This window comes from Sapajus apella, unplaced genomic scaffold, assembly GCF_009761245.1.
Source record: "Sapajus apella isolate SASKATOON/1434 unplaced genomic scaffold, GSC_monkey_1.0 scaffold121, whole genome shotgun sequence".
In the NCBI taxonomy this organism is placed as follows: domain Eukaryota; kingdom Metazoa; phylum Chordata; class Mammalia; order Primates; family Cebidae; genus Sapajus; species Sapajus apella.
This window is the reverse complement of record NW_022437061.1, coordinates 4,034,675-4,059,703: the sequence shown is the minus strand read 5'-3', so window position 1 is coordinate 4,059,703 and position 25,029 is coordinate 4,034,675. Positions and strand designations below refer to the sequence as shown.

At 38.1% G+C, this 25,029-nt stretch overlaps 1 protein-coding gene across 3 annotated transcripts in view; it reads right to left on the bottom strand.

Moving 5' to 3' along the window:
• Positions 1-25,029, bottom strand: part of SHROOM3 (shroom family member 3) — a 377,638-nt gene that overhangs the window by 344,610 nt on the left and 7,999 nt on the right. For all 3 annotated transcript variants that reach the window (XM_032261098.1, XM_032261100.1, XM_032261099.1), the window contains one exon: positions 20,050-21,025. In XM_032261098.1, the coding sequence (XP_032116989.1) occupies positions 20,050-20,217 (168 nt within the window). In that variant the 5' untranslated portion in view covers positions 20,218-21,025. The remainder of the gene's footprint in view (positions 1-20,049; positions 21,026-25,029) is intronic.

The window sequence follows — 25,029 nt, the reverse complement described above, 5'->3', positions numbered from 1 at the left end:
AGGTGTGGTGGCACATGCCTGTAATCCCAGCTGCTCAGGAGGCTGAGGCATGAGAATTGCTTTAAACCAAGAGGCAGAGGTTACAGTGAGTCAAGATCTCACCACTGCACTCCAGCCTGGTGACAGAGCAAGACTCCATCTCAAAAAAAAGAAAAAAGAACTTATAAAGAAAAGGGGTTTAATTCACTCTAGATTCTGTTGCAGGGTATACAGGAAGCATAGCAGCTTCTGCTTCTGTGGAGGCCTCAGGAAGCTTTTAATCATGGTGGAAGGCAAAGGGGGAAGGAGGCATCTCAGATGGAAGGAACATGAGAAGGACAGAGTGAGGGAGGAGGTGCTGCACACTTTTAAACACCCAGATCTCACGAGAGCTCGCTCACTATCATGAGAACAGCAGTAAGGGGATGGTGCTAAACCATTTATGAGAAATCCATTCCTGTGATCCAACCACCTCCCTCCACCTCTAACAGTGGAGAATACAATTTGCATGAAATTTGATGGGGACACAGATCCAAACCACATCACATGTATATATAAATTGATATAAATCAATCATCTGCATCATCATTTTCAGTGGCCCCATAGTTGATAGAGTTTTCAAAGTTTTTGCTCTTTTAAATGTATCCTAAACATCCTTGTACATATCTCTTGCACAATTATTTCCTTAGGATAAACCCAGAGGTATACACAGTATGTTCTTTATATCCATCAGTTCTGCATCCATGGATACAACAAAACTCAAATCAAAAATATTCAGAAAAAAAATTCCGCAAACCTCCAAAAAGCAAAACTTGAATTTGCTGTGTGTACTATGTGTGCAAGTACTATTTTGAATCCATGCAAATGAAGTGATGTGTGTGCATTGTATAAGTATCATGAGTAATCTAGAGATGATTTAAAATATACAGAAGGATATGTGTAGGTTACATGCAAATACTATATTATTTTATATAAGAGACTTAAGCCTTCATGAGTTTTGGTACCTGTGGGGTACCAAATTCCTCACTGATACTGAGGGGCAACTGTAATTGCTGGGTATGCACATTTTCAAGAGTTAATACTTGGTACCCTCCAAAAAAGACTGAACCAATTTTTATTCCTACTGAAAATATGTGAAATTACTACATTGAGTGCATATTATCACTCTTCCTCATCTTTGTCAGTCTTATAGGTTAAAAAAATTCTAATTTCAATTTTTATTTTTTTAATTACTAGGGAAGATAAGCTATTTTCCTAGATATTCCTTGACTCTTTGTTATTTTTTGTGAATTTCATGTTCATGTCCTTTGCCAATGTAGCTTTTGTGTGTGGATTTTCATTTATGTATATGTAAGAGTTCTTTTATACAGTATTAAGGATCTTATACTTATTTATTATATCATTTTAGTTAATGGAGCTTTTGCTCTCTAGATATTTTTAGTTTTGTACAGAGTCAAATCTATCATCCTTTTCTTTTCCTTATAATTTTTGATTCCCAAATGAGATAAATGTTTACTTATATTTATCAATAAATATATAAATATGTATCTATCTTTTGATACTTTATATCTTTTTTTAAAAGTGTGACATAATAAAGATCATGTAAAGAAATTCAGACCTTTTATTAGGCTCAGTGGCTAAAGACTAAAAGCTTTTCCTCCGAAATGAGAAATAAGAAAAAGATATCCACTTTTACCGCTTGTATTCAACATAGAATTGAAAGTTCTAGTCAGAGCAATTGACAAGAAAAAGAAACAAAAATCATCCAAACTGGAAAGGAAGAAGTAAAATTGCCTCTGTTCACAGATGATGTTATTTTATATGTAGAAACCTCCAAAGATTCCACCCAAAAAAAGCTGTTAGAATTAATAAACAAATTCAGCAACAGTGCAAGATGCAAAATCAACACACAAAAATTAGCATTTCTATACACTAACAATGAACAATCCAAAAAAGAAATTAAAAAAAAAAATTCCATGTACAATAACATCAAAAAGAATAAAATGCTTAGAAATAAACTTAACCAAGGAGATAAAAGGCATGAATGAAAGCTGTAAAACATTGCTGAAAGAAAGTAGACACAAATTGAAAGACACCCTGCATTCATGGATTAGAAGACAATGTTGTTAAGATGCCAATAGTAGCCAAAACAATCTACAGATTCAATGTAATCTCCATCAAAATCTCAATGACATTTTTAGCAGAAATTAAAAATCCATCCTAAAATTCATGTGGAATCTCAAAGGACCCAAAATGGTAAGAAAAAAAAACTTTAAAAAGACAAATGTGTAGATTTCACACTTTCTTGTTTCAAAATTTACTTAGTACAAAGCTACAGTAATCAAAATAGTATTATAATGGCATACAGACAGACATTTAGACCAGTACAACAGAATAGAGTCCAGAAATCAACTCTGTCTATAAACGGCCAAATAATGTTCTACAAGAGTACCAAGATCATTCAGTAGGAAACATGTGTTGAAGAAACTGGATATCCATATACCAAATAATAAAGTTGGACCCTTACCTTACACCATATACAAAAATTAGGCTGGATGCGGTGGCTCACACCTATAATCCCAGGACTTTGGGAGGCTGAGGTGGGTGGATCATCTGAGGTCAGGAGTTTGAGACCAGCCTGGCCAATATAGTGAAACCCTGTCTCTACTAAAAATACAAAAGTTAGCCAGGTGTGGTGGTGACGCCTATAATCCCAGCTACTTGGGAGGCTGAGGCAGGAGAAACACTTGAACCCAGGAGGCGGAGGTTGCAGTGAGTAGGGGTGCACTCCAGCCTGAGAACAAGAGCAAAACTCCATCTCAAAACACACACACACATATACACAAACACAAAAATTAAGACTAGACCAAAGTCCTAAATGTAAAAGCTAAAACTAGAAAACTCTTAGAAAAAAATAGGGGCAAGTTTCATGACACTGGACTTGGTAATGATTGCTTGAATCTAACATGAAAAGCACAGACAACAAAAGAAAAAATAGTGTGCCTTATCAAAATTTAAAACTTTCATGCATCAAAAGACACTATCAACAGAGTAAAAAGGCAACTATAGAATGGGAGAAAATATTTGCAAATATACATCTGATGGGGGTTAATATCAAGGATACATAAAAACCTACAACTCAACATCAAAAAACAAATATTCCAATTTTAAAAATGAACAAAAGGCCAGACAGACATTTCACCAAAAAAGACACATAGGTGGCCAATAAGCACAAGAAAAGATACTCAGCACCACTAATTATTAGAGAAATGCAAATCAAAAATCACAAAATGAGATACCAGGTTATACCTATTAAGAATGCTATTATTGGCTGGGCACAGTGACTCATGCCTCTCATCCCAGCACTTTGGGAGAATTGCTTAAGGCCAGGAGTTTGAAGCCAGCCTGGGCAACATAGTGAGACCCTGTCTCTATAAAAAATGAAAAAAAAAAAAAAAAAGTCAAGCATTGTAGCATGCATCTGTAGTCCTAGCTACTCTAGAGGCTGAGGCAGGAGGATCACTTGAGCCCAGGAGGTCAAGACTACAGTGAGCCATGATCATATGACACCACTCCAGCCTGGGCAACAGAGCAAGACCCTGTTCTTCACATGTACCCCAAAACCAAAAATGCAATAAAAATAAAATAAAAATAATTAGAGAAAAATTAAGATAGAAAATATCAAGCTTTTGCAAGGATGTGTATAAATTAGAACCCTTGTGCATTGCTGGTAGGAGTGTAAAATGGTGCAGCCACCATGGAAAACAGTATGGAAGGTCTTCATAAAATTAAACTTAGAATTACCATGTGATTCAACAATATCACTTCTAGGTATAGACCCCATAGAATTGAAAGAAGGGGGCCAGGTGTGGTGGCTCACACCTGTAATCCCAGCACTTTGGGAGGACAAGGCAGGTGGATTACCTGAGGTTAGGAGCTCAAGACCGGCCTGGCCAACATGGTGAAACCCTGTCTCTACTAAAAGTACAAAAATCAGCTGGGCATGGTGGTGGGCGCCTGTAATCTCAGCTACTTGGGAGGGTGAGGCAGGAGAATTGCTTGAACCTGGGAGCCAAGGTTGCAGTGAGCCAAGATTGCTCTATTGTACTCCAGCCTGGATGACAAGAGTAAAACTCAAAAACATATATCTCTACAAAGACTTAAACTCAAATGTACATAGCCTCACTATTCACAATAGCTAAAAGGCAGAAATAACCTACATATCCATCAATGGATAAGTGAATAAACAACATCTAGTATATACATACAATGGAATATTATTGACCCTTTAAAAAATGAAATTCTGACACATGCTACAACATGAATGAATCTTGAAAACACTATGCTAAGTAAAACAGGCCAGTCTCAAAATGCCAAATGTTGTATGATTCTACTCATATGAAGTACCTTGAGTAATCAAGTTTATGAAGACAGAAAGTAGCATGGCAGTTGCCAGGGGCTAAGGGCTAGGGGTTTGAAGGAATGGAGAATTGGTTTTTAATGGGTACAGGTTTTAATTTGGGAAGATGAAAAAGTCCTGGAGGTGGATGGTGGTGATAAGTGCACACAATGTGAATGTACTTGATGCCACTGAATTGTATACTTAAAAGTGGCTAAAATGGCCAATTTTATGTTAAATATATTTTACCACAAAAAATTTAAAGTGTATTTGCTATAAAAGTAACCAAACAATACAAAAATATATTAAGTAAACTTCTTTCACTTTTTCTATCTAAATCTTTTATTCATCAGGTCTAATTTTGGTGTTAGGAATTAAATGGCTCCAGCTTTAATCTTTCCTGGTCCCAGGATTATTATTTAAAAATCCCTTTTTGCCCCTACTAATTTAAAATTTCTGCTAGGTGTGGGAGCACATGCCTGGTGGCTCAGCTTCTTGGAGGCTGAGGCAGGAGGATGGCTTGAGCCCAAGAGTTCAAGGCTGCAGTGCACTGTGATTGTGTCAGGGAATAACCATTGCACTCCAGCCTGGGCAACAAAGGGAGATATTGTTTCTTAAAAAAAACTTTAAAAACTCTTCTTTTATCCTATACTAAATTATATATCTAATAGGTCCATTTCTAAACTTTCAATTTTGTTTTGTGCTTCCAATGGCCAATTTCTTCCTGCCTCTCACTTTATTTAAGGTATCAGATTTTACTTAAGGTATAACTTATATGCAGTAAAATGTGCAGATCTTAAACAGTTCAATGAGTTGTTGACAAATGCATATATCCACTAGCACATATCACCATTAAGATATAGAACATTTCAGGCCGGGCGCGGTGGCTCACGCTTGTAATCCCAGCACTTTGGGAGGCCGAGGCGGGTGGATCACGAGGTCAAGAGATCGAGACCACCCTGGTCAACATGGTGAAACCCCGTCTCTACTAAAACTACAAAACATTAGCTGGGCATGGTGGCGCGTGCCTGTAATCCCAGCTACTCAGGAGGCTGAGGCAGGAGAATTGCCTGAACCCGGGAGGCGGAGGTTGCGGTGAACCGAGATCGCGCCATTGCACTCCAGCCTGGGTAACAAAAGCGAAACACCCTCTCCCACAAAAAAAAAAAAAAAAAAAAAAAAAAAAAAGATATAGAACATTTCTATCATCCCAGAAAGATGCCCTGTACCCTAGTCAGTCTCCAACCACAAAAGCAAGGATTTTTCCGATTTCTTTCACCAATGACTAGTTTTAAAATTTCATATAAATGAAAAAAATAAGAATATACTCTGTTTTGCCTGCTTTCTTTGATTCTGCCCAAGTTTTTTTGCAGTTTATCTACTGAACGTTATAAATCACATCTTTATAATTCTTTGAATAATTAAGACTGTGACATTTTTTGGAGCTTCATTTTGGTCAGCTTCCTCTACTACATTAAATTTCAATTCATTAAATAAATACTGGCTGGGTGCAGTGGCTCCTGTTTGTAATTGTAGCACTTTCGGAAGCTGAGGCAGGTGGATCACCTGAGGTCAGGAGTTCTAGACCAGTCTGGCCAACGTGGCGAAGCCCTGTCTTTACTGAAAATACAAAAATCCAGCTAGGTGTGGTGACAGGTGCCTGTAATCCCAGCTACTCAGGAGGCTGAGGCAGGAGAATCCCTTGAATCCCAGGGGTGGAGGTTGCAGTAAGCCAAGATCATGCCACTTCACTCCAGCCTGGGTGAAAGAGTGAAACTCTGTCTCAAAAAAAAAAAAAAAATCAATACTGAATGGTTAATATGGTGAGTAATAATTTACTTTGTGGTTTACTATAATTACTGTCTTTTTTTTCTTTCTAATTTTTGTTACCTGAATAAAAGTAGTGTTTTTCTTTATGATTCATTGGTTTTTACAGAGTTGGCAACCATCTACTTTCAGAATACTTAGTTTCAGAACATTTCCGTTATCTCGAAAAGAAACCTTGTACCCATTTATTGTCACTCTTTATTCATGTCCATAGCCTTAGATAATCTTTCATCTACTTTCTGTCCCTTTAGAATTGTCTTTTCTGGATATCTCATATATGTGGAGTTATATAATATGTGTTCCTTTGTGTCTGGTGTCTTTCACTGAGCATAATATTTTTGAAGTTCATACATGTTGTAACTCAGATTCTTTTTATTACCAAATAGTATTCCTTTACATGGCTACAGCACATTTCGTTTATCCAGTTGATGGGCATTTTGATTTTTTCTATTTATGGCTATTGTGAATAATGAGGTTATGAGCATGGGAGTGTGAGTCTTTGTACAGATATATGTTTTTATTTCTCCTGGGTATATACTTAGGAGTAGAACTGTTGGGTGATACAGTAACTATGTTTAACATTTTAAGAAACTGCCATCTGTTTCTCCAAAGTGGCTGCACCATTTTACATTCCCATTTGCAAATGTATGAAAAGGTGTACTTTTAATCTCTCTGAAATGACAGCATAAATAGGACAAAACAAGGAATTTTCACCAAAAAGAAAGCATATTTTCCTTGGTTTGAGGGCTGGAAAGAGAGGGAGATGATTTTCTTCTCTGCTGCTTTTTGAATCTCTTATTTCCTGTTCCACAGCCTCCCTGGAGCTAGAGCAGGCATGAATGTGTTCAGCAATCAATGGAGTTAAAACGAACACTAACTTGCCAAGACCTCCCTCATTATGATGAAATACCCCTCCCTGTGCTCACACACACATACAAGCTCCATTTTTAAAACCACTTGTTAATTCTCATTAATACAAAGAGTCAAACACTTATCTCCCTCACCTTCTATTTTTTAATAGAGCATATATTTATTTCTCTATTATTGACAATTCAGACTGCTACAAAAATGCTTTAACTAAAAAAAGGAACAATGCCTTCTACATTATTATATTCAAATATGAATTTAGAAAAGAGAGAGCTGGAAGCATATTTAGTTTCTCTTGAACTGCCAGTTTCATATAACTGACAACATGAATTATATGACACAAAATCTATTCATTATTCTATCCATTCAAGATCAAATTGAGGTTTAAAGCAGACTAATGGCTGTCACATGAAGCTACTGTTTGTCAGTCTTCAGTGAACTCAAGCAAAAAACAAGGAAATTGGAAATGGACAACATAGTGAGTCAAAGAATATTCACATTGTGGGGAAATAGCCCCTGAAGAAAAGAGGCTTCTTGTGTGGAATTTGGCAGTGGTACAAGTTATTCAAGGAAACGCATGTTAGTGTTAAAAAGTTATTCTGTTATTTCAAGGATGGGGTGGGTTGGAAACTATGTCATATTCTATTGCTTGCTTAGGTGCAATACTACTACCACATTATACTGTCAAATATTCTGGACTTAAAAAAACAGTGTGTATCCACTTTTCTTTTTAATCTATGTTGTAGTATGAATTGAGTAAGAAAAGAAGCAATATAAATAAAATTCTATAAAAGAATTTATCTCCTCAGAGAGCCCCAAATGAATAATTTTCTCTATCTGTTCTGTTCAGAGGGTCACAGTTTCCTTAACCATTAACCTATAGAACAAAAGAGAACCTATAGAACAAGAGAGTGGATCCTACTTTCAGAGGGGAGGGAGAAAATCTTGATTTTATTCAGAGATGCTTGATTCATTGAGAGAATGAAATGATAATAAAAGCAGAATGAGACTTTTCAGTCAATTCCGTGGAGGAAGGAGAAGACACACCCATTCCATGAGAGGGTGAAGGACGAAAGAGAGAACTGCAAAATATCCTGTCTAGGGATGGATTTCCACCTTTCTTAGCACCCAAGAAAAGACTAGGTCTAGGATTCTATGGATTCCTTCTACTTGAATTCCATAGTACAGTGGAATGGTCCAAAGATCACAGACTTTGGAAACAGATAAATCTACATTAGTCTGTAGGGTCTGGCTTTCCCTTGGTAAGCATTCTCTAAATGGTGGTTGTCTTAGTTTGAATCTCCTCAGAAGCAGACCCTGAGACAAGACTTCAAATGCAAGTAGTTACCTGGGAGGTAAAGAAAGCTGACAGGGAAGTGGGAACATGAGGTAGAAAAGGGAAGGCAGCTGACATAGTTGTTTGATCAAGCCAGCTACAACTGTGGGCAACCTGAGTTGAATTCTGAAGAAACTCTAGGTCCTACTGGAAACATACACCTTAGAGTCATCTCATCCAAGAGGTGAAAGAACTGGGCTGCTTACGTACCAACTCCAGTTGGTAAGGAAGGCTTCTCTTGGTGTCATTACTGTGGCAAAGGACCTCAAGCAAAGAATTGCAGATGCCAACAGCTGGAAGTCCAGCCAACATGCACAGAAGTGAAGGTGAGGAAATGTCGACAGGCTAGTTGCAGTGGTACAAAAAGAAAAAAGTAGAACATGCCCCTTTGGGGTACAGGGACCTCATCTTCTGTTGTTTCCCAGTGCTTTCAGATTTTAGGCACTCAATAAATGTTGTGTTGACTAAATATGATAACTAATGAATGAAATGAGTTAGCCTTGAATCTTGGCTCCATCTTTTACGAAAAACCTCTTTCCTCATATATAAAAACGAATCCCATTCTACAAAATACATTAAAAAACATATCATAGTACCTGACCCACAGCAGAGACTGAGTACATATAAATAATGTTCTATAAATAACTTTATTTATTTAAAGATTTTTTTTCTTCTTTTTACGATGAAGTCTTCCTGTTTCTTTTGCCCTCTCCGTTAAAGAGCAAGGTGGCAGCAGTACGTCGCAGTGCCTGAGTTCAGAAATTTGCAATATGTGTTGGCCCACTGGAAGGGGTCTACATCTACTGTCCTTTTTAAAGGTCAAATTTATTGACCTTTGATAGTAATGCTTTCAAGGGAGTGCCAACAACTTATTTAATTGTAGACTTTGAGCCAAGAGCACCACCATGCAACTATGAATGCAGTCCTAAAGAATAACATTTGTTCTCTTAACCTTCCTCCTGCTGTCTTACATTTAGGTCAATGGCTGCCTTGCTTTTGCCCTGCTACTCAATACCTGATACTCAGAAGTAAAAATATAAAAAACAAACAAAAGCAAAAGTAAGGCATGAGAAAAAATACTGTTATTTTCTGGCTTCTCATTCTCAAAAGTTTACTCACCCGCCTATTCTTTTAATTATCTGTCTCAACACCCAACATGTGTATTCATTTCTGGAATGCAGCCAGATCCTGGGTCTGAATTCCAGCAGCTCATTTCCCAGTTTCTAAGAGACAAGGCCTAAAAAATGTGAACCTCTCAGAGGACACACACAAGATGATAAAAGCTTAAATTGTACCTATACAACTTCTTTCCTTAAACATTTTAACTTTTCAAAGAAAAAGGGAAAGGCAATTGGTTCTAGAGTCTAATTTTTCTTCTTACCTTCTAGCAAATGTGTGGCTCAGGATACACTTTAATATACAAAGTGCTAGGCACTTTGACTAACCTAAAGAATGCTTATTTCTACTTAAATTGCCTAGGGTTTGACTCCAAATTCACGTGAATGATTTTTAAATTTTGAGATCTTTGGAATGCTAGGATCTGTCTGTACCAGGTTTCCATGAACCAAGAATGGGTGAGAGATGAGGCCAATTGAGCCAAGACCCTAGCAGGTAGCAACAGCTTTGAGGGTAACAACTGTGTGTGTAATTCCCAAGATCATGCCAAGAGAGTGTACTATTAGGAAAGCCAGAAAGTAGACCTTGCAGGGAAAATGAATGCTAGTGACTGTGATGGAACCAGAGCAGACAGATGGAGCATGGACACAGCCAACTCAGCAGCAGGTGAAGCTGGATGAGCAGAGCAGATGCACTACATTGCTAACTAAAGAAGGGCTAGAAAGGGAAAACAAAATGAGATAAAGTATGGTGTAAGGAGCACTCCTTCATAAAAGACCATCCGTTGTGGTGCCCAGCTCATTAACCAGGCCTCATCAGCATGTCGGGGGGCATGAACATAATGTGCTCCAGCGGATCATTGTTCTATTGGTTTGCAACTCATGTCTGATTTCCTCTTTTAGCTGGTTTCAGCCCCTGTTAGCTTTAAACTGTTTAATGCTCATCTAGTGTTTCTCCTTGGGTACCAGGCCTTGGGGGGTTGAGGTTTTGTCATGGCCTATCCATGTGATGGGATAAACCCTGCCCAAACAATCAGAGTGGTCAGAGCCTGGCAGAAGTAACAAGCAGCAGGAAGCAGCACCTGGGAAGATGTGGAGAGTCCAGTTGAACTCTTAGTGTTGATAGAACTAGATGTGCCTCCATTTCACCAAGAAGGGTACCTTACAGATGCCATCAAGTTGCCTGATGCTTGCACACAGTTCCTGTATTCCACTTTTTCTCCCAGTTTATCAAGACATGGGGTAACATAAATGGAAGGGTTCTTTGGCATCACAAAGTGACAATGCAGTTTTTACTTTAAAAGAAATCTTTCAGGCTGAAAGTTTAAAAGGTCTTAGATGTGCTCCTTATTAGTTTTATGACTTTCAGCAAGCTTCCAGACTCTCCATCTATAAAATGGAAATAATAATAGGACTTCCCGGAGTTTTGTAATGCTTACATGAGCTAGCATGCCTATTACAGAGCAGGACCTCAGTCAAGTTACTCATAGTACAGTGACAATGGCAACCCAGCAAGTCTTGTCAATTTAGAGTGAAAAATAAGAGATCAACAGTTACAGGGTAGAGGGGGGAAACTCTCCCAGCAGCAAAGAGACTATTTACTGTTTCTTTGTACATTGTTCCATAAGTTAAAATGATGTTGACAGTCATCTTCTGGAAAACAGTTGTCTTTTGGAATGCCCTGTCCTGTTGTAGACCCAGGAAGTGCCTTAGAAATGTACATAAGAGAGAGGAAGAAGGTGGCTTTAAGAGCCAGTACTAAAAACCTCCCAGAGAGTAAATACCTGCCGCGGGTCTGTCCATTTCACCACAAATGGAGAAAGTCTCTCAGTGTGATATACCCTCACACCCTACATTTAAATCCAGTCCAAGGTCCTTTCCACAGCCTACATGGCCTGATGTGATCTGACCTTGGTCTACCTTTCCATTTCTCATACCACTGTCTCTCTTGCTTACTGGACTCCAGTAACACTTTCTTTTTGTTTCTAGAACTTTCTAAGACTCTCCTGCCTCAGCCCAACTTACAAACTTTTTTGCATGTCTGGCTTCTTATTTCTTATCAGATCTTGGCTCAAATGTCATCTCCTCAGAACACCCTTCTCTAATTGTCATGTAGAATGGTAAGCCCTCCTTCCCAGACCTCTACCTTACAGACACTATCGCTCTGGAACATATCGTGTTGGGTTTTTCTTAATAGTACCTATCACAAGCTGGGTGCTATGGCTCACGCCTGTAATCCTAGCACTTTGGGAGGCCCAGGCGGGCAGATCATGAGGTCAGTAGTTCAAGACCAGCCTGGCCAAGATGGTGAAACCCCATCTCTATTAAAAATACAAAAATTAGCTGGGTGTGGTAGCGAGTGCCTGTAACCCCAGCTACTAGGGAGGCTGAGGCAGAGAACTGCTTGAACCTGGGAGGCGGAGGTTGGGAAGTTGCAGTGAGTTAAGATTACGCCACTGCCCTCCAGCCTGGGTGACAGAACAAGACTCCATCTCAAAAAAAAAAAAAAAAAAAAAAACAACTTACCACACCCTGAAATTATTGTATACAAACATATTTATTGCCAGTCCCCTTCTGTTGGACTATAAGCTCTATGATGGCAAAGAATGACCTGTTCAGTGTTTCACTGTGAGGTAGCAATTTCTAGTGCCTTGGAAAGATGAGGAAACTGAGGTTCAGGAAGGCTGTTACTTGTCATGGTTACATAACCAGTAAAAGCTACAGTAGAAATAAAGTTTGTTTATTTCCACTCTGAGCCCTATATTGTCTGGGATGCGTACTTTTTTCTATGCTGGAAAACCTCACCTAAAATTAAAAAAAAAAAAAATATATATATATATATATATACACACACACATACATATATATATATACACACACACATTCATACATACATATATATAACATAGAAATTACAAATATAGATTAATACACATGTACTAAAGAGCATTCAAAAATAAAGATTTAGACAAGGCATGGTGATCTAATCACTCCTGTAATATCAGCACTTAGGGAGGTTGAGGCAGACAGATCACTTTAGCTCAGGAGTTTGAAACCAGCCTGGGCAACACAGTGAAACCCCACCTCTGCAAAAATTAGCCGAGTGTGGTGGTATGCACCTTCAGTCCCAGCTACTAGGGAGGCTGAGGTGAGAGGATCACCCGAGCTCAGGGAGGCCAAGGCTGTAATAAGCCGTGATCACACCACTGCACTCCAGCCTGGGTGACAAAGTGATGCCTTGTCTCAAAAAAAAAAAAGAAAGAAAAAGATTTAAATAATATAATAAATCTCCAAGAAAAAAATACAGCTCAAAATGGAAAAGAAGAAAACAAATAAGATATTGAGGAATGAAAAAATGTAGTTGACGTAAGAGCAAATTCAGGCTCAGATGCCCAGGACAGAGTGTTCTGCACGTTGGTCTGCCAAGTTAGGAAAGCATCCTCTGAAGGCAGAAAAGAATCACTTCTATTCTACAAAGCAAGATCCACAGTGTACCAATGTAGCCTTTGTGGAGAAAGTCATTAGATGAGGGGGAGAAACAGTGCTTAGATTTAGTAGAGAATCTTCGTCTCATTTTGTTTCATTGAGAAGTGCCTGGGATGTCAGAGAACAAGAGATGGATGGACTCCTGGGATGAACCGAGTCGGAGAACAAGGACTCTGCACTGCAGCCCTTTGGATAAGATGCTCACTGTTTGGAACTACATCAAAGGGAGAGATGTGGAAGAGTCTATCTATGGATTAGTTAAGATCCAGCATGTCCTTTGAGGTTTTGTTTTTTTCAAAAATTGATAGAAAGTCTCTCATTATGCCTCTCCAATCACACTGTGGGCCCACTAAAATGAGACGAATATTTCTTAAATTAAATTGTGTCCCCTGCATAGGAGGCAAAGCCTTGGGAATCTATTAGCTGTGAAAGAAAGCAGAGTTCTTGCTGTTGCTAAGACTCATTTGGCACAGCATGTCAGCATGCTGCTTGAATAAAAGTTATTTCCAACAGCATTAATAGGAAATATCAAAATTAATTTGTGTCTAAAAATGTATAAGACTTTAACTAAAATTCAGTTAATTTTTAAAGGATTAAAAGTTAAAGAGAAACATGAGTTTCCTTTTTTTCCCAATCTAATTAAATTCAACAGACATTTACCAAACATTACGTATGTGCATATGAAAGGCACTGTCAGAGTGAGTCCAACTTAACCTGCTTGCCTTATGTTTTTAAACAAGTTTTTCTGCAACCTGTGTGGACACTGGCCTAGATAGCTTCTAACAAAGATTTTTAACAAGGTCCTTTCTAATATTTATCTTTCTCTTTATTCATTTACATTTCCATTTTCAGAATTGTTATGCATAGTTTAAGCACTATGAATAATAAAAAGAAAAGAAGTAAAGGAAAAAGGGAAGGAGAAAGAGGAGAAAAGGAATCAATGAAGGATCTTTAGGTTCTGGAAGGTAATAGTCTAACAGGGGAGCTAGGATTCATAGAAAAGTATTTGTAGTCCCAGCTACTCGGGAGGCTGAGACAGGAGAATCACTTGAACCCAGGAGGTGGAGGTTGCAGTGAGCCAAGATCGTGCCACTGCAATCCAGCCTGGCGACAGAGTGAGACTTCTGTCTCAAAAAAAAAAAAAAAAGAAAAAAAGAAAAAGAAAAGTATAAAGAGCACAATCAGAGAAAGCAATTACTTCCTTACTGGCTGGGGCTTTACATACACACAGATACACATATACACTCAATTTGCTAAGACTGAAACCATCTTGGCAAATAAGTAAACTTTTCTGTATCTTAGTTTTCTCTCTGTGTGTGAAGAAAGTTATTACATGATTGCCAATGTTTCCTATAGCTGTAAAATCCTATAAGTCATTTAACATTTATTGAACATTTGCTATGTGTAAATGAGAAGGATTTTGCTAAGAGAAGAAGGATACACAGCATGAGCAAAACCCATCTGGCCTTAACATGGACAATTTATTAGCAGGATGCCAAATGCAAACAACTACCTTTATAGTACCTTTATATACCTGTATAATAAAACCAATGTGGAGATAAGAGGCAAGAAGAATGAATGCAAATGCAGGGCAAAGATGGATTAAACAATGAGGGAAGAAACAAACTAGTTGAATAACAGCAGAGAGATGAGGCTACCCTGGTAGGAAGGGCAAAGGATGTCAAAGGAAAAAGCAAGAAAGGTAAAAGGTCAGAAAAGATAGGCTATTTTAAAACGTCAGAATAACAAGCTGATCTAATGTGGTAGTTGGAAGGAGACAAAAAAGATGACTTTGGGTCATCGACCAGATCCAGGTTTTGGGGAACTGCCTAAAAATCCATTTCAAATTGAACTCAGGACTGTGGCTGAAGAAGCCGTAAAATGAGGCTTAAGCCCCTCCCCCTCACCTCCATAGACAAAGAATAGAAAGCTGTTGATGAAATAGAGTTAGTGAGTCAAGTCTTGATGGACAAAGAGGCTAAGATTTGGATTAATAGGAAAAGGATGGTGGTATTGCAGGTGGAAGAAGCAGTTTTGGAGAAGGTGGGGTGACAGTGTGGATGATGGAACTACCAAGATTTATAATGAGATGGCACAGAGATAGTCCAACTAGAATACAGATACCTCCCAGGGGAGTAGAAATCAGAAATATAAGCACTGATGGAGGAGCACTTTGACCGGCACATTGCTGAGTGTTGATGATGTAAGAGACAGAAGAGACCAGGGCAGTGGCTTACCTTTAAATTTGAAGTCCACTTTGAAAAGCACAAAGAAATACCTCTACAGGTGAAGACACCATGAACATATTTGCCAAGAACAGCAGGTGGCCCCTTATTTTAAGGGTCTTGGACTACTTAAAGGAGTTGACTGAGCAATAGTCAGACCTATTTTATAGGATCTTATTGGACTATGTATTAAAAAAAAAAAGCCGGTGGCTCACGCCTGTAATCCCAGCACTTTGGGAGGCCGAGGCGGATGGATCACAAGGTCAAGAGATCGAGACCATCCTGGTCAACATGGTGAAACCCCGTCTCTACTAAAAATACAAAAAATTGGCTGGGCATGGTGGCGCGTGCCTGTAATCCCAGCTACTCGGGAGGCTGAGGCAGGAGAATGGCGTGAACCCAGGAGGCGGAGGTTGTGGTGAGCCGAGATCGCGCCATTGCACTCCAGCCTGGGTAACAAGAGTGAAGCTCCATCTCAAAAAGAAAACAAACAAACAAAAAAAATTTCCCCAAATAGATTTAAAAACTTATATAACAAAAGATCAATCCCATATTTCACCAGATAATAGCTCTAGAATCTAGTCAGAGCCAAATTTTCAGTAGGCAATGGAGACTGAATAGTGTAGGGTGTGAAGGGCATGGACTCTGGAACCAGAATACATGAGTTCAAATCCTGACTGCATCACCTAGTAGCTATGAGAGCTTCAGCAAGTTACTCTAATTAATTCTGGGTCCATGTCCCACACATAACATTGGGATAAGAGTATTACCCTCTCAGTGAAGTTGTGGAAATTAAATGGGTGAACACATGTAGCTTTCTTGGAATACAGCCTGGAACATCATAAGCACTAAGTGCCAGCAGTTGCTGCTGTTGTCATTTATTGTTGTTACTCGGGTTATGAGCCCTGGGAGCAGGTGCATCCCCTCTGCAGGTGGAACTGCTTTTCTGAGCCACAATACAGAGTTAAGTGAATCATAATAAAATCATGCTGCCAACTTCCTGGACTATTGAATTACCTGGGCATCCACTTATGATGACAATTTTTAAAAAGTTACCTTTCTTTTTGAAGTTCACAGATTACAGAGGCTCTTTCCACAACCCCACCTTTCCTTTTCAAGGATATTAAATCCCAAAGAAAGCAATTCAAAAACGATTTCTCCTATTGTTACCCTTTGTAGATCCTTTATGTCCATTCATTCTCCTGCCTCATTGATATCTAGAGAAAAACGATACTTCATTTATTATATTGTCATCCATAACCTGGCAGTTTATAGCTGCTTTGTATAATGTGTACGTGCCTTTCACCTGTGTGACTCAATGTGTACTATCCCTTCCCTTCTCCTACAATGGAAGGTCACCCTAACTTGGGAGAATAGCAGACATCTGGTTAGCAGTGTATGAGCTAATGTGCATTTTTTTTTTCATTGTCTTAGAGAGAAGATCTAGTATAGGCATGATCAGCCAACACATTTCACTTTAGTCCCATCCCTGGTACTGCCTTAATTACGTGGACTTCTACCAATGCTCAAATGCCTGGTGGTAGGCAAAATAATGGCCTGACTCCCCTAAGATGTCCACATTCTAATCCCTGAAACCTGTGACTATGTTATGTTATATAGCAAAGGTGAATTAAGGTTGCAAATGCAATTAAGGCTATTAACCAGCTGATCTGTAAATATGGAGATTATCCAGGATTATCCTGGTAGGACCAAGTTACTCACAAGGGTTCTTAAAAGTGAAAGAGAGAGGCAGAATCAGAGGCCAGCTGCAAGGTTAGAAGGACTCAACCTGCTGTTGCAGATTTTGAAGATGGAAGAAGGGGACCATGAGCCAGGGAATGTGGGCAGCCTCTGGAAGCTGTACAGGGCAAGAAAATACATTCTCCCCTAAAGCCTCCAGAAAGGAACATAGCCCTGCTGACACACTGACTTTAGCTCAGTGAGACCTGTGTGAGATGTGTGACCTACAGAGCTGCAAGTTGTGTTGTTTTTAAACCATAAGTTTGAAGTAATTTGTTATAGCAGCAATAGGAAACTAATACCTGCCCAAAGTGGAGGTCTGCCCGGCATCCTCATCAGTGTTCTGTTTTGTCTTTTGCTTATTAACTCAATAAAAGTTATTGAGTGCCTACTGTGTGCCAGGCACTGTGCTAGATCCTGAAAATGCAAAATGAGTAAGACACAACCATGCCCTTTCATTTACTCAACAAATATTTGTGTACCTAGGCTCTGGTTTAGATGTGGTAGAGATGAAAGAAAAAAAAAATCCCTGCCCTAAAAAGGCTCACAGACTTCTGAGAAGGCCATCAACAGAAATAAAATTTTATGATTCAATGTCATATGTGCATAACCTAAGAATGTAGAAGGGAGACCACCGAACTCAACTTGGGTGACATCAGGAAAACCTGAGAGAGAAGAAGAAATGGAGCTTAAATGAGTTTGCCAGACAAAGTGGGGGAAGTTGTTCAAGAGCTTTGGAACAATGTGACTGTTGGAATGCAGCAAGTGCAAATGAGGAACAGTTTAATTTTTTTACCTCACTTTAATTACCTTAATTGAAATGGAAATAGTCACATGTGACTGTGGCTACCGTATTGGACAGAGCAGATTGGATCAGATTGGATCCTTGAAAGAGAGGAGATTGCCTTCTCTTTTCCCTCTTTCCTACTTCTTACTGACTGGAAAGCAGATACGTTGGCAAGTCACTTGGACCATGCAGATGAGATATCACTCCAGGATGGAAGCAATAAATAGAAGGAACTTGGGTCCCTGATACCACAGAGCCATCTTTAGGTTTGGCTTATGCTCAGATCATTATGTCAAAGATATAAATTCCTATATTAAGTTATTGTTATTTTGGATCTTTTTACAGTAGCCAGACCCATCTCCTACTACAAACGTCTGCTAGAATAATGAAAAGCAATAATCATAATCTTTGCTAAGATTTTTTTGGAATTCCTTCTACATATTGGGTACTAGGCTAAATGCATGGTTGCATTTAAACATACACCCTGTTAAAGTAGATAGTAGGATAGCCTCATTCTGCAGGTAAAATGGAGGCTTAGAGAAGCTGGCTCATTGGTGGCAGGATGAGACCTTTCTGACATCAAACTGTCAGATACTGTAGTATATAAATACAGAATATTTTATCACTAAGGGCAAGGTAAATTGTGTACAACTAGACTTTTTAAATGCTGAGACAATATTTGTATTCATTGTAGAATTCTCAGCTGTTATTCAGCAACTGTGCCCTCTTTCTTCCTGCAAAAAGAACCTTGAATGATTCAAACAGTGGGCAACAATTCCTTGACTTTAGGAAAAGTAGGTCCTTATTGCAGAACCCATGAAAGAAATCCTAATCAATCTGTATTAATCACTGGCATTTTTTGCCAGTTATTGGCCTAAAGATAGGCAGAGGGTACAGTTCTGATTAATGAGATGTAAGCAAAGATCTAATGAGAAATAAAAAGTGGAAAACTTGTCTGGAATGAAGATGCAATGCTAGAGGTGTGGCATCCATCACGCAACCATGAAGACAAAGCCAACATATAAGAATGGTAGGGTGGAGAGATAAGTGGGATCCTTGATCACATTATTGAGCTGCCGCTCTCCTTGCTTGGAAAATCTACCTTCAAACTACTTGTAATACAAGAAAAACCCCAATTTAATGAGGTTTGTTTTGAATTTTTTATAAATTCAAAATTTATAAATCTGGTTTTGAATTTTTTTCACAGGGGGAAAACTTCCTAACTGACACGCACATACACACATCCTTTTGTTTTCCTTAAGAAAGTTGAGGAAAAGTCATACAACTTACAATGGTGTCCTGTGCATTCGTGGCTTACCTCCATGAAACCCAGTTCTCACTGGCTCAACCACAGTAAAAATTAACTTCGGTAATTTGAAAAATAACCTTTTGGAATTATTTCTTGGGATATGAAAAATAACCTGAACAGATAACAGAGCTCAAATGCAATCCATATTACCTTGTTCCCATCCTCAAACTAAAAACTTTTTCTCCCTTAATTACAAATGTTTCTTGATGAATGTACATGTGTGGAAAGCCATTACAATCTATTGTACCCGACTAGTAAATATTCTAAAATTTTAAAGGAAATATTATAACAAGTAATGTTAAGCTATCGTTTAAGAGAAAAATAGAAATATTAACCCTAGTGCATAAAAATTTCATTGGTATGACTACCCACACCAAAAGATAAATGAAGAATTAAGGTATGCTGCAGGACGACGAAGGTTTAAAAGGGATTTAAATATACAGATAAATAGGAGAGGCAGAAATGTTTTGATCTTGAGTTATACTAAAAGTTTATTTAATTCTCCTTTCTGAGCGTGGGGTGGAAAAGCAACACATGATATTTATGCAATCTATTATCCAGAATTATAAGCAAATTTAAAATATTTTTAGATGCTATTTTCAGTTAAAGAGAGAAAAAGCAGATATTTTTCTATGCACAAATAGATACTATGCTACCATCTTAACCATGTTATTAATCTTTAATCTGATTTATAACTGAAAAGCTCATGTGAAAACTGATTGTATGCGATTTCATTCACAAAAAGAGAAGATTATCCATCAAATAGGCACATTTTTCTTGGGATTTCACAGAATAAATGAGCTAGCCACATTTTTCTTTCAAATACCAGGCAATCCAAAACATTTGCAGGTAATCAGACAGGCATGAAACAGCAAATAAAGCTGCATTAAGGCAGTTCTCAATATTTCACATTTTTGACAAATCTGACAAGTTGAAAAAAACAATTTGAATAAAGGCAATATTAGAAAAAATAACATACCTTAGAGATGATTAATGGTTCTCCGTGCTCCAGGCCACCTTTCAGAGTAAAACCCCAGGGAGCTCCTCCCTCCAGGAATGCCTCCAGATAAATGTACCTTCCCTTGGGGGCCGTGTTAGGGTTTAATGTGGCACTAGGCTTATGGAAATTTTCAGTGGTCCTCATCATGCCAAACGCATGATCCCTCAAGTTAAATGTAAAAGGCCTGAAGCAAATTCAGGCAAGCAGTGCTTCTATAGCACAAGTTGTCCCACCCTTCAGTATATTCAATAGCCAAAAGAGAGGTTTGCAGAAGCCAATTCTTCCATACGTAAAATGTTCTTCCAAGCTGAACTCCAAGATGCTGAACTAGAGGGAGTTTTCACTTCAACATTTCTGAATGTAAATCCTCCTCCAGGAATTCTGAGTTCTCACTGAAGCCCCCAAGTGGTATACATCTCTACTTCATTTGTAAAAACTTTCTTCAGTGGCACCCTGAAGATTGCTGTTTTGAGCTTTTATTTCATACACACACACACTAAAACTACTTCTGCCTATATTACAGAGAAAATTAAAAGCATCTTACAATACAGTAAGAAAATTACAAATACTCCAAGGAATACCTCATTTTTGATTGATTATCAACCCTTTCTTCTCTCGGAGTGAAATTTACCATTACAATAGCCTCCTCCCTCCCCAGAAGTAGCTTAAAAAGAAAGAAAGCACTTACTATGCTTCGGCTCACTTCAGAATTTTCTAACTTGTCCCAAAGAGACAGAGAAGCTGTGCTAAAACTTTTTACTTCTTTTTTTCCAGCCGTAAGTTAAAAGTTTGTTTCTTAGGAGAGAAAGAAAGTTTTTGTAGGATGTAGAGAAAATGAAAAAAACATGGTAAATTAATCCTCAATGGAAAAAATATGAAGGAGGCAGCTCAGTTCTTTCCTTTGGCATTTTCAGTGATGATCAGCCACCGCTGCTGTCCCAGCCACTTGCCTCCTCTGAGAGAAAGAGTGAGGAAGTTAGAGGAACATGGATTAAGGCAAAGTGAGGCATTGCAACCTTTCTGCACAGTAAGCACTGCCATGCAGAATTCAGTTCACCACAAAGACCTGACAATTCAAACAGTCTCACAGCTGATAACACGTAGAAAGTTAAAAATACTATACAGATGGCTAATTACTACGGGATAGAAAATAGTTCCTAGAATAACTCCGCCTCGTACCAATTAAAGGAGAATGTCAGCGAGTGAGACACAGGCGTTTGTGTTTTTAAAAACCCTGTAGGCAATTCTGCCGTGCAGCCGAGTTTGAGAAGCAATGCCTAAGTGATTTGGGTAAACATTTAAGTACGTGTCAAGGTGATGGCACAAGGGCTTTATGTTTTTCATTAGAAGAAAATACTACCAAGTATAACAGATGAAATGGGACTTTCCAATCAAATTTCTGCTTGTTTGACCCAATAAAAACAGGAGGCAGTCTTTCTTCTTTCCAGGTTTTCATTGTTATCTAGTCCAAGATTGTTATCTACTCTACATGAAAAGAAATCCATAATGCCTTGTGGGTAAGCATGAGGCACTCGGGAAGAAGTGTTGTTCTGATTTCAGTTTATCAATGTAACTTTGTAATAATGTTACATAAAATTTAACATTCATATTTGTTATTAAAAATTTGAACAGTAGAAGATAACTACATCTAACCCAGAAGCCTCAGCTATTGAGTTATTGGAACAGATTAGAATTATTTCCAAGGAATATATGTACTAAAACATGTTTCTGTTTAAAAGTATGGGATAATGAGAATTAAGTTGAAACTGAAGCTAAACACTACTGTGGGGCTTGATAGCAATTTGATTCTCGTGTTTGTACTTATCATTAATGAAGGTTGATACAGAAAAGCAGGTATATGATATTAAACTATATGATATTTAATTTACAACACTGGACAGGTGTTGTTTGATTTTCAGTAGCAACTTCACTGAAGGGCTTGAAGATAAAAAAAAAAAAAAAAGTAAAATCTCCTGTAATGGTAGTATGTGAGTGGAGACATAAGGAAACCTAAGGTATACCAAGTGAAAATATGTGGTAAAAGTTGGCTGACTCTTCAGGGTTACTCATGCAATTTTTACTGTGGTTTTCTTTTATAGCTTAATTTGAATTTGTAAATTAGAATAAATGGAGAAATACTAGGTTTTCTTTCACTTCAAAGAACATAGGTATTTTAAATAATATTCCAAGGTAAATAAACAGCTTTTTCCCGAAAAATTATTTTTTGAGGCTCTTATGTTGCTCCTAATACATTTTGTAAAAACTGAGATTTTACAGAATCCACATTTATTATTAAAAGTAACAAAGCTATACAAAATTTCATTTAGACAGGAGGCATAAGTTCAAGAGATCTATTGTACAGCATGGTGGCTACAGTTAAAACAATGTATTTATATTTGGAAATTACTAAGATTAGATTTTAAGAGCTATCACCACACAAACAAAAAATTAGTAGTGAGGCAATAGATATATTAATTCCTTGATTTATCCATTTTACAATGTATATTTATATCAAAACATCATGTGGTACACCATAAGTATATATAATTTTTATTTATCAATTTAAAAAATAATAAAAAAGTAATAAAGCTAAAAGCAAAAGGCAAAGGAAAGAAAAAGATAAGAGATGAAGAATATGAACCCAGTGCTTGTAAACTGATGAAATCTCTACTTTAGATTATCACCAAAAATATTGAAGAAACAAATACATAACCAAAATTGATATGTAATCTGAAAAATGTGTAAAGCTTCAATTTTTGGACACTCAGTATAGCAGCTGACAGACCAGGGTGGGAAGAACTTTTTACCTTTATCTTCTGTTGATCAGATTCAAAGAATGTTAAAGCTGCAAGAGACAATCCTCCCACACCCTTGATTTTAGAGGTATGGACACAGAGGCCACCAGAAGGTTAAATGATCTGACCAGAGTCATCCTGCAAGCAACATAGGCAGGCATGACATTTAGATCTTCAGATGTTTAGGAATGGAATCTCAGCTTAAATCAGGTGTTTTGCATAGTTTATTGTGAAAAGATAACTTTCTTTTGATATAGCATTACTAATTCATAAAGAGAACTTCTGTTAGGATATGTGATTTGGGTGCAAACTCTTAATTACAGAATGCAATCAGCCTCCCCTCCCCAAGGAGAGAAAGGCAACCCTATTGTATCAAGATGCTGACAGTGGAAAGGTTAGGATTCTTGTTGAGAGCAGCATAGGATTTAGGATTTCTGATGGAGGACTTCTTTTTTTGCCTGTTCAGCATCTCTCTAGGAAACCACTTCTTCCTTGATCGTGTGGTGCTGGTGGGCTGCCCCATCCCTGGCTCCAGGGTAGACGTAATAACCCAGAAGTCAACCACCCCCTGGATCAAATAATTGGGATGTGGATGGGCATGTGACTTAAGTGTGACCAATGTTATAACCAGAAATTTTATTAGTCCTATCAAAAAAAGGGCATTTTCTCCTATGGGCTGCCAGGTTGATAGATAAAATTTTGGAGTTGCTGGAAGTCATCCTTTTTTCTTTTCTTTTTTTTTTGAGACAGGGTCTTGCTTTGTTTCCCCAGGCTGGAGTGCAGTGTGTGATCATGGACCACTGTAGCCTCAACCTCCTGGGCTCAAGCAGTCCTCCCATCTCAGCCCCATGAGTAGCTGGGACTACAGGTATATGCCATCATGCCTGGCTAATTTAAAAAAATTTTTTGTAGAGACAGGTTCTCACTCTGTTGCCCAGACTGGTCTCAAACTCCTGGGCTCAAGTGATCCTCCCGCCTTAGCCTCCCAATGTCCTGAGATTACAGGTGTGGGCTGCCATGCCCCAGCTGGAAGTCATCTTTGACATCACATGCCTGAGAAGGAAATCAGCTCTGAGAACAGCAGGAGGAGACCGTTCTGGTGATACATTGAGCCTTGTGCCCAGTTGTACCTTACTTAAGCTGGCAATTCTCAAGCTTTTTGGTTTCAGGACCCCTTACATTCTAAAAAATTTTTGAAGACTCCAAAGAAATTTTATGCATTTTATATCAATCGATATTTTCTATATTAGAAAATAGAAAAGAACTTGTTAAAATACTTACATATGCATTAAAAACAATGATAAATCCTTTACATGTTAAAGTAACATATTAATATTTTTATGAAAAATAATTACATTGTCTCAAACAAAAAATATTACCAAGAAGAGTGGCATTGTTTCACACACTTGCAACTCTCTTTAATGGCTGGGTTAGTAGAAGATGGTTGGGTTCTACTATCTGCTTCTGCATTCAATTTGTTCGATGTCACATGGCATATAGCCACTGGAAAATTCCACTGTACATTTTTGAGACAGCAAGTGGAAAAGGCAAACCATGTCTTAGTATTATTATGAAAGTGGTTTTGACCTTGAGGATCCTTCCCCTTCCAAGTTCCCATGGGGTCATAAAACTGGTAATTGTAAGAGTGGGCTGGCTTTTAGGCCACCATAAGCAGACATAGTCAGGCCTAAGGCCGCCCACTCCTACAATTACCAGTTTTATGACACCATAGATACCTGTTTGTTTTTTCCTTAAACCAGCTGGTGTTGAGTTTCTGCTTCTTGCAACTGAAAGAGTTGTAAGTAATACACAAGAAAACCCCTTCCTGGTTTTTCCTGGTTTGGGAGAAAGTTTAGAGAAGCTTAGCACAGTACCACAAATGAAGCTTCATGTCATGTTTTCTATTACTTCTCTCCTTCCTTCTCCCTCTAACTTACAATTACGCCTACTTTCTTGATCAGATTCTTCACTTCATGATAAATAAATCCAGTGTAGCTCACAACTTTATTTTCTGTCTCTATATGAAAAATTCCCACTGTGAGTTATTGAGCTCATATTGCTGTTATTGTGAATATGGCCCCAGAACAGAAAAAATATATCAATCATACTGACTTTACCTCTTGTTTAGCATCCCTACACCAAACAGTCTGTTAAATGTCATTTT